Source organism: Myotis brandtii, unplaced genomic scaffold (assembly GCF_000412655.1).
Source record: "Myotis brandtii unplaced genomic scaffold, ASM41265v1 scaffold199, whole genome shotgun sequence".
NCBI lineage: Eukaryota > Metazoa > Chordata > Mammalia > Chiroptera > Vespertilionidae > Myotis > Myotis brandtii.
Window position 1 is genome coordinate 1,548,426 of NW_005357414.1, and position 10,908 is coordinate 1,559,333.

At 37.1% G+C, this 10,908-nt stretch overlaps 1 protein-coding gene across 3 annotated transcripts in view; it reads left to right on the plus strand.

Moving 5' to 3' along the window:
- The window catches only part of AMMECR1 (Alport syndrome, mental retardation, midface hypoplasia and elliptocytosis chromosomal region gene 1), a 125,169-nt gene extending 114,736 nt beyond the window's left edge, over positions 1 to 10,433 (plus strand). Inside the window, exons 4-7 of one of the 3 annotated variants that reach the window (XM_014538820.1) lie at positions 1,858 to 1,948; positions 3,340 to 3,436; positions 3,555 to 3,628; positions 6,069 to 6,178. In XM_014538820.1, coding sequence (XP_014394306.1) covers positions 1,858 to 1,948; positions 3,340 to 3,436; positions 3,555 to 3,628; positions 6,069 to 6,088 — 282 coding nt within the window. In that variant the 3' untranslated portion in view covers positions 6,089 to 6,178. Of the gene's footprint in view, positions 1 to 1,857; positions 1,949 to 3,339; positions 3,437 to 3,554; positions 3,629 to 6,068 lie in introns of all 3 variants that reach the window. The other 2 variants (XM_005865204.2, XM_014538821.1) reach the window with 2 other exon arrangements.
- The last annotated feature ends 475 nt before the right edge of the window (positions 10,434 to 10,908 follow it).

A 10,908-nucleotide genomic window follows, 5' to 3' on the forward strand; every position in this document is an offset into this window, starting at 1 on the left:
TTAGTCTAACACTCTCATCCCACAGGTAGGGAAACATTCTTTCTCTCACAGTTTTATTACAAACCTTAGTAAGCACCAAAATTCTTTTTAAATTTTAACATGACAGATTTTTATAAATTGAGTTGGAGATGTAAAATTCACTTCAGTGAATGATGGGAGCATAAATTATTTATGCTGTATATATTTTTAAAAATAAATTATGAAGGATGTGATATTAGTAAAGGGAAAAATCTCATAGTCACTGACCAGAAAGTCAGTATACAGAAACTGTTGCCAATTTGTGATTGTCCCAGTACTGTGTCAGGCACTGGGGAAATTCATAGATGTCCTTTATCCTGGAAATGCCTAAGCACTCATATTTCTCCTCAGCTGTCCACAGTCATTTCCCACAGGGCATGGAGGCCTGATTATGTTAGTTTTTAAACAGCTGCCTTGATTACATTTTCAGTAAAAGGGGATTCATAAGAATACTGATAATAAATAGATAGAAATAGCCACAGTGATAGGCTTGAATAAAAAAAAAAAACATAAGCTGCTCAGAAGATTTGACAGACTCTAATGGATGAGTGGATAAAGACCTGGGGGGAAATGAAATGGATTTTCCAGAGGACCTTTTTATTCCCTGGAAAATTGGAAATTTTCAGACTAAGGGTGGAAGAAGCAAAAGGAGTTTTTATGGATCCCCTTTCCTCTTCTAGACCTTCACATCCATGCATACAGAAAGAGTTAAGGTCTATGATTTCAGTCATCTGCTCTGCAAAGAAGCCTCTTTCCTGGGTAAAAAGTTTTACCTGACCTTACATCTTCCCTCTAGTACCTTGGACGACCTCACACTCCACTTGGGGACCATTGATCTAAAGCAACTATAGATTTGGGAGAACAGAATGAAATTGTTAAGTTTTAAAATTTCATTTTTATTATCAATGTTTAAAAACATACTTTTTATTATCTTTAGCTCTATATACACTATTCTATGTAAAATACATGGGGAAAGGACAAATTCCTTTTCATTGGATGCTAATCCAAGAAAAAATACATTACTTTTATAACACATTAGCAAGTAATTACCCACACTGACTTAGAAGACTATCTTTTTTAGGGCATCACCTAAAGTTTGTTTCACATACAAATGTTATAGTAGTCTCTGGGTTAGTGTAAAAGAAATTGCAAAAATGCCTTGCCCTGAGTGATTAGAAATCTTTATTGCTCTTAAGTTTAGCAAAAATATGTGAAGGCAGTGATGCAGATAGACAGCGAGGGTTTGCCACTGGCCCACTTTAAACCATAATACATTTTTTAAAGAAAAAATATATGTAATGATTGATGATCTAGGATCTGGTTGTTGGTTTTTTTCAGTCTGATCTGTGTTGCTTATCTACATGTAATTTAAGGTTATGTATGCCGTATTCTACACACAGCCCCAGAATGGTTGTTCTGGTTCCAAACAGAATAGCACAGCCTGGCACATGCTGGGCACACACAAGTAAATGTTTTCTGTTTCATGGCTATTATAATGGCTTTCAAACCCAAAGTCCATACTTGAATTATAACTGTCTAGTCTCTTTAAGACTACACAGTTTGGGAAAGGAGTCAGCACCAGAATGGTTGTTCTGGTTCCAAACAGAAGAGCATAGTCCAGTTTGTGGTGGGCACATACAGGTCAGTGTTTTCAGTCTCCATAGCTATCATAATGCTTTTCAAACCCAAAGTCAATACTTTTGGAAAGAGAAAACCGTTATGCCCTTCCAAAACCAAGGGGGAAAGCAAGAACTGCATTCTCTTAAAAGTAAAATTTTAACTTTTTCTTTCTGTTTCTATGAAAAAGACTGTACTAATAAAACTGCCAATTTCTTTCAGGTGGGTGTACATGGCATTAGAATAGAATTCATCAATGAAAAAGGATCAAAACGCACCGCCACCTACCTACCGGAGGTTGCAAAGGAGCAAGGTCATTGTTGTACTTTATTTCATATGATCTGGTGAAGAATTTCAACAAATACACAAATTGAAATACAATATCTGACCTTGCAGTTATGTCTGATAATTGATCAATGTCAAATTATAAGAAACTTCTGTCACAGCCACTGCAATGTCTGTATGAAATCGGTTAATTACACAGAAGTTGAATCTCTGCACTGAAGTTTGATAGCAAAAACACACCAACGTATACTTTTAAAAAACCAAAGATTTGTAAAAGCTGGGTGTTATTTTAGGCATCAGTTTGCTATAAATTTTAAGAGCCATTTCCCCATATCCCATTGTGCTACAGCCTTGTGTGGTATGAACAACCCTTTGGTGTGACAGTCAGCCACACAGTTCATTGTCAGTATCAAACATTTCATTCTTAGGTGGTTGTCATTACTCATTCTGCTCCTGTTAAGATTGCAGGTTAGGAGCGTTGAGAATACATGAAGCAGTGTTTTATATACTTGGTCTGCATTTCCAAGTCAACAGATGTTTTTCTATTTTGCAGATAAAACACAAACCTTTATGAACCACCACTGTAACACAAAATAACTTTCACTCTGTAGTATTTTGTCCTTTCTAGCCACTACTAAATTCTAGTTTCATGTTAGTTGAAATGAATATATCTTCTTCACTTTATGGAGCCTCTTGTCTCATCAGAAACTATTTGTAATTTGGTTTTCCTGTGTTTAGCTTATAAATATGTGAGATACATAACAGCAAAACTTAATATAATTCAACTCCCAACAAGAGAGTTAGTCTTTAAGGCAGCTATCTGAATATTTGTTAAGTTGCTTTCAAAAATGTCTTAATCATGTAGTTCCATTGACTTTGTAAAGCATTCATAAAAGATAGAGGGCCTCAGATATTAATATACTATTCTATGTCAGAACCAACAAAAATGCCCTTGAATATTGCACCCAAATACACTTGATTGATGATAGAAGTTACCTTTAGAAACAGCAATCACCATGAGTAAGTGTAGGAGTCCTAAATGCTACTGAGGTGACACAATGACATTTAGGCTCTTCTCTCCCTTTTAAAGATGTCACTGTTAGAAGAGAATACAATGCTTGTGGTTTGTTACTGAGACATGATTTGAGGAGTTACTGCTAGCCTCCTTGCCTTCCAATGTGGGTGAGATAAAGAAGCCATTGTTAGCCATCTTGGATAGCTAGAACTTAAGGTGTGTGGTGGTGAGCCTGCTTTTCTACAGGATGAAATCTTAGCTCTTCTGTGTGATTTTTAGGACCAAAGGAGTTGATGGCATTTGGTGAAAGTGATAATTGACCTCTCTAGAAAGTCATTTTGTATTTAACCAAATGTGCTTTTTACATGTACTTGACTATATTTTATCTGGTCTACTCTCCACAGGATGGGACCATATTCAGACCATAGACTCCTTACTGAGGAAAGGAGGGTACAAAGCTCCGATTACTAATGAATTCAGGAAAACCATAAAACTTACCAGGTACAGAAGGCATTTTCTAGTGCAAAGATAGCCAGTACATTTTGATGCATGCATATGCCTGTAATCCTTTGATTTCTTTGGTCTCTCTAACTGTACCTGCTTCTCTTTTCTGAAACAGAGTGGAAATGAATGGCAGGGCCATACTGAGGATGGATACAATGGAACTATGCTTGGCAGTAAAGCCTGTAAAATGTATGAGCCCATCCTTCCCATCTTTAGCTCTATGTGATCACTCTGGCTTTATACGAGCAAATCCTCTGGGCCTTTAGACTACATTATTGAAGAAAGTTACCTGAATTAGCTGTTGGCTAGCTTTTGACATGGCTTAGCAGAACCCCAGGATTCTGATAAGCAGTCCTCAAATTTGAATTAAACTTAGAATTTTGGCAGTGATAGAAGTCTCCCATGAAAGCTTGCTGAAAAATACAATTAAGCAAGACTCACAAATGCTAAATAAACTTCTGCATGGGATAATAGGCATACTTATTTTAAAAGGAAAATATCAACATTTTAGGAAAACGGTTTCCATTTATTTTAATTCCATAAAACCACATTGAATGCTTATGGTCTAAAATGGCCTCTTCTTAGCTCTGGGGAGTTACAACTTTGAAAATGCTTCTATCTCTGCTCTCTCTGAGTTCATAGTCTAATTGAAGGGCATGTGTAAAGACGATTATTAATATAAGGCAGAATGTGATAGATGATGTGAGAGCATAAAGTAGGGAAATAGGAATTCCAGGAGGGGTTGGGAGTAACAAATTTCAAACAGGAGGTAGATTTGAAGCTGGACTTTAAAAATAGGTAGAATATTTGCTAGAGAGTGGGGGAGAAAAGGGATTAACTAAAGGGAACTTTGTGAATTACCGCATGTAGGTGGCTTAGTACAGAGCAAGTTCTGAGGACTGTTCAATAGTCCAATTTGGCTGGTCTTTCAGTGTATACATAGAAGGTGGTCATTAGAGGGAAAATATGGCAAAGAAGATAGGTTGGGTCAGAACATAGAGCCTTAAGTTCCATACTAAGAAGTTTAGACCCAATTCCATAGGCAATTGGTAGCCATTGAAAGGTTTTAAACAGATGGACTTGGGAAGGTGTAAGATTAGAATTGGAAGCAAGAAAAGTAGTTAGAAGATATTACTATTATCTAAGAATCTCTGGAAACAATCCAAATGGAGTGAAATGGGAGCCTTAACAAGAGCTGTGACAGTCAGATGGGAAGAAAGGAAGGAACACGTAACAAAATATTGTGGAAAAATGAAAGGACTTAGTCATCTTTTAGAAGGAGAAAAGAAGAACAAATCAAGGCTTTACTGTAGATAAAAGGGACCAAGATGATCCCTTCAACCAAGAGAGGAACCACAGAAGGAGAGTCACATTGATGCATTGATTCTGGATTTCAAGTGCTTCCTGGGATATCTGTGTATTAATGACTAGTAGGTTCTGAATGTGCATGTGTAGAGCTCATGGACAGATATTGTGATTGGGGATCATCTGTAAAAAGGATGTACAGTGGGGCCTTGACTTACGAGTGTCCCGACTAATGAGTTTTTCGAGATACGAGCCGTCTCTCGGCCGATTTTTTGCTTTGAGTTGCGAGCTAAAATTCGGGTTACGAGCCAGCTTCAGATACCCCACCGCTAGTTGGCGCAACGAACGTCACAGTGAACGCCACAACATCAGCCCAGCATCACGTGTCTCACTCGTTCACTTTTTGATTTGACATACGAATAATTTGAGTTACGAGCTCCATCACGGAACGAATTAAACTCGTAAGTCAAGGCCCCACTGTAGTTGAAACTATGAGGATAGGGTTCATTGAGCAGGGACAGAGCATAGGGTCAAAAGGACTAAAGGTAGAAATGTAGGAAAATCCTACAAGGCAGGAATAGGATGAGTAGTCATAAGGAGCAGTCTGAGTGGCAGGGGGAGAACCAGGGGAGTGTGGATTTGTAGAACCCATGGCACAAGAGAAATTCAAAATGGAAATGCTGAGCAGTAACATAATGGGGATGTCAAACAGGAGGATGAGTGGCCTTCTGAAAGAGCAGTCTCTGTGGAAGCCAAGATGCACTGAGCTAAGGGGTAGTGTGAGATGAGAAAGTACACATTAATTTCTCTTGAGAAGTGTGGCAATGAAAAAGCTAGAGATGAGGGAAAAGAGGGTTTGGGATACCAGGATTAAGCAAAGCTTTTTGTTGTTACTGTTTTTACTTAATGGCAAAATCTGAGTAGATGTGTGGACAGAGGGAAAGGAATGGTAAAGGAGGGAGCAAGGATGATCCCAGAAAAAAAAAATTAGTATACTGAGTGAGTTGCATACATGATGGTAATAGGTTGCCTTTCCTCTGTTCCTTCCTGTTAGCAAATTGTGGATCAGAGGGCAGTACAATTTGTAGAACAATTTAAACAAGCAGTAGTAGAGTGGAAAGAGCACTGGACTCAGATTCTGGATTCCTGGGTTCTGATCTCAGCTTTGCTACTTATTAGCTGTGTGACACTGGGCAAGTCACCGCTCCTCTCTGGGTCTGTTTCCTGGCCTGTAAAATTATCTCCAAGGTCCCTCCTAGCTCTGATACTGTCATGTCACCTATTTCTGGATGTTAACTTTGTCTCTTCCCTGAATTTCTTTCAGGTACCGTAGTGAAAAGATGACCCTGAGCTATGCTGAATACCTTGCTCATCGCCAGCATCATCATTTCCAAAATGGCATTGGGCATCCCCTTCCACCATACAACCATTATTCCTGACACTGAGCCGCACAACCAGTCACTGGGCCTCTCTGCAGACCTCTTCCCAGGAGACCCTGCCCCTTCTTGGTCTAGCTATCTCTTTTACTGTACCATTTTATGATGATAGTTTCCGTTGCCATGGTGAACCTTCAACATAGTCAATTAAGATCATCATGGTAACGGGTAGGAAAATGGTATTTGTTACGAAGATCCTGTTTTATTATTTTAGGTCATTGATTTTTTTTTTTTGCAGCATATATCATTTGGAAAGGGATTTCTTTCCTTACAATATTATATAGAATTCTGCTTTGCTATGTCAATCAGATTTCTATCTTTCTGTCTATCTTGCTTTCATTTCCTATCTTCTTTCCTTCATTCTTTCTTGCTTCTCTTCCTTCCTCCCTTTTTTCTTCTTTTGACTGTGGATGGAAGAAATTGTACAGTTCTTAAGGATTTTATTTAGTTTTTTCTTTAGTTTTCCTCAGTAATATAGATAATTTTTCATAGCTGAGTTTGGGAGTAATTCATATGAAATTCAGGTATTTGTGTATTATTCTTGAATTTGTCTAAAATTAATTTTGCTATGGAGCTTAGTATGTGGGTCTCCACTCCTTAAATATATGTTTTTCCCATGGTTAAAATATATGAACTTTAGTTCTAGTATAGAGCATTTGAAGGTCCGTGATAGGGCTTGTCACAGAGAGTGAGAAATCATTTATGCCTATTGTGTTGGTTATCATAGGAGAGACTGCTTCATCACTTTATAGAACCAACTTACAAACTAAAACACTGTTTTAAGAAAGTACAAGCTACATTTCAAATATGCTATAGAATCATTGTGAAAAGCAGCAAATATCAGGAAGAGAGCAGATACAGAATTTAGTGCCTTTGAGAAGAATATAATTAAGTGGAATTAAGAGGGGGGTAGAAAAAAGGCAATTTAGAGAAATATTCTTGTAAAATTTTATTGTTTCTATGTTGTAAAACAACAGATTAGACAAATTCTTTACTCTTAAATATTTTTTTAAGCTGAAATAATTATTTTGAGCAAATAACCAAAAAGAAACATGTGTCTATTATGTATTAATTTGTGAGGTTTACGTTTCAATAAGTCATGATTGGCCAGAGACAATTTTAGCTACCATTTAAAGAAATGGTAAAGATAATCTAGTGAAACAAAAGTTCATATATGCCATGATTTCAGACATTTGTAATGGGGACAATACTGGAGTTTTAGGTATACTACAAAATAGCTTGAATCTCTTTCTGCACTACATACTTTTGATAGAAACACATTTGCTATGTTGATGTTATGTTACAGCTGTAAAAATGGAGTTGGCATTTAGAAGCGATGTAGTTGTTAGAGCGAGATCATTTGCAAGGCTTCTCTTCCCACGATACATACAAAGAGAATTCCTAATGTCAATAGGAGGTCCGTGTGTATATCCCCAGGAAAAATGACAGAGGATTTTGGAGAAAGATTACCTTCATTTTTATGGTAGAAACTGTGTGTGTGTGTGTGTGTGTGTGTGTGTGTGTGTGTGTGTGTGTGTGTGTTAATATTTTTTTAAAATAGGAAACCAATAAATCAAGTGATGAATTTAAGTATGGTGCAAAATATATAGTTTAAAATATGGGATGTCACTGAATATCAAATGGTATAGCTTATACATATAGTTGCTGTGACAAGTGACAACTGCTAGTTCAGAATTCAAAAACCCTTTTCTAGTTTGTGAGATAATTGGCTAAATTCATTGTGGCAAATCAAACTGTTTTAGTTTTTGATGAGAGTTCTTAGAAGTTTGTTGGTATTCCTTCATCCATAGCATCCATTGTTGAAACAACCATTTTCAGTTGTGATGCCTTAACTAAGAAGCCAATTGTTGGCCTGAAATGCAATCTCGGTAGCCAGTTCCATTGAACCTAGAGATTTAGTCAGACAACGCTAGCTGTTGGGTTTTAGAACAGGATTTTGAGTCCTTTCATTTCTACTTGGGAGCATTTTGGAGCAGATTAGTCTTTCAGTATAAAAACAAGTGGCTACCTGATGGAAACTTTTTCTTGCCCTTATAGGGAAACTGAGCACAAGCTGAATGATATTGTCTGCTGCAAAAAAAGTAAATAAAACAAACTGAGGAGAGACAAAAGAGACCAATATTGATCCATCTTATCCATCATCTCATCAGTTCAACAGGCTCCTCATCCTGATTGAGCTCATGGTTAGAAGTTTTTTCTAAAGAAAAGATCTATACATACATATTTGTATGTATACATATACTTATACATACATACATATGTGTGTGTGTTTATGTATTTAACGGTGCTAATCAATCTTGAGCAGGTCACGTGACTGGTCATGCGGACTCTAAAATCATATCAGATTTTTTAAATTTCTTGATATATGCAGATGTTATACAGATTTTCTTACCAGTGTAATAATGTTATACTGAAGAAATAACCATCCTGCAGGCTTCAGAGGACTCGGTCAGCAATATTTCCCACCATGGCTTGGGGGAAAAGGATAGTTTTGTCTCCTTTTGTATTCAAATTAATGCACAGTGCCGTTTTGTCTCAAGACTTTGTTGTGTAAAGGGTGTTCTACAAACTGTAATGGCGTGCTTCAAAGAAACAAATGCTAGACCCTTTCACCTTTGTCGTATATAACAAAATGTTAAATATGTGGTTTGAATTAACTTTGAACATGTTGAAATATGTAGCATGTGTTTTTAACTCTGACAAAGATTCTAATTGCACAGGTTGTGTTCTTAGCCAGTTGTGGTTTATTTGTTCAGAAACACAAATGTGAATTGCACTCATCACCAGTATATTGTATAAATTCAGTGATCTTTAAACAGCTCAGACATAATACTTGAACTTCATTTGAGTAGCACAAAGTTTACATAGACCCCCTTTTAAATGTTAATTAGTTCCATTTATGTTTTCCATTTTCAAATGCAACTGGGTATTTTTCCTCTTGGAAAATCGTACGCATTTTACTTTGGTATGTAGCGAAAGGCTTCCATTTCTGGAAGGATTTTCTTGTCCTTAAACAAGGTCAGCCAGGTACCAGATTCTAAAAGAACAATTTCTCCCCCCTCATTAAGTGGCCTTCTGACTGCACGAGAATGTGCTACTACCCTTTCTAGTCTCCCCTACCATAAGAAGTTGGTGTGATTGATGGAGGAAGTGCAAGGCTTGTTCTTTCCCCCCACCCCACTTAAAGAATTGTAAGACTTTCAGTCCCATGCATTCAGTCCCAATACCCAGCACACCAGAAGTTTGTGTACTGGCCTCTTTTCATGTCTTCAAATGTGCAGGAAATTTGAAACTGTCATCTGGAATAGGTTCCATCTCTTATGTGTGTTAGATCAAACCAAAGAAGCCCCCAGCCATGCCCAAATGCTGCTCCAAAAGCCTGCCTTCCAGTCCTTACAAAAACCTTGCAGGATTAAATGTGTTAACTTTTTTATTTTTGTACAGTTTCTAAGTGATTTTTGCTAGTGATATTAAATTGAATTAAGTTTATTTGGGGGTGTGAGAACCTCCTCCATTTAAATAAACTGGTGACTTTCCTTTTATTTTTTAAAAACGGAAACCTGTTGTGTGCCTCTCGATTTAAGGGTTTCTGATTACATTATTCTTAAGACCAGCATTGATCCTTTATATACAAAGATACGTTTTCCTTGTTTTTTATTACTGTTTCAGAAGAAAATAAACCTTTTATTTTGCTCTGGACCCAGTAACTGCGCTGGTACATAGACGCACTGAGAAAACACTTTTGTAACCACCTCTGACTGTTTTTGTATATCAAAGTTGATTACTTTTGAAATATTTGGATCTAGTTTCTAAGTTATTTTAGTGTTTTATATGTTCCCCGAAATCACTTTGAATCAGTCACCAGCATAATGAGTTTTTGGTGATGTCATAGTGAGACTTGTAATGAGCAAAAGCTACCTGGTGTAGCTTGTCTTTTCCTTCTTTCTTAGGAACCTGTTTTTGATTACAGTAAGACATCAGAGATTACCTGAAATCCCTTCAAGTATAACTACATCCTCCTTCCTTCCACATTTAATTGCTTAGTAGTTTGAAGAAACTATTGGAAATGGGCATTTTATATGACATGTTTGGCTTTAAAATATAAAAGAGCAAAATAAAATGAGAAGGTTTATGTGGGTCTGTAAGGTATGGCTGTGGAAAGATATTGTAGTAGTTTTGACACTATTGTTATTACCTTTAAACTCATTTACCCAATAAAATGTTAAAACTGAGTTACCATTTGTTGTCTCTTTCTTTAACCTGCCTCATTGGATATTGGTCTCGTGGGTACTTCTTACTAAAACACTCACAGTGGAAGACTTTGAAATAATATACTTTGGAACTGGCATTGATTTATTTCCAAACTAGCACTTGGAATACCTCATCTGCCTTCAGCTGTTCCCTACCATATCATTTGCCTTTTTCATCTTGCCTAGTCCTGAACCCTGGCTTGGTGAGATAGTCTAGCCTTTACTGGATGGTCTATGCTGCTCACGGATCTGAGACAAGCATCCAACTTGAATTTCTGGGACAGCTTAGCTATGCTTAAACCCACTCCAAATTTCTTCCAAATCAGTGTTTCCCCTTTGTAAGCTGGTTCAGTGCCATTCAGTGAAACCATCTGACGAGGTGGGAAGCCTTTCTTTTGCCATCAAGGCTTTGCCATTTTCTCACTACAGGTCAGAATCTGAAAATACCCAAAATATG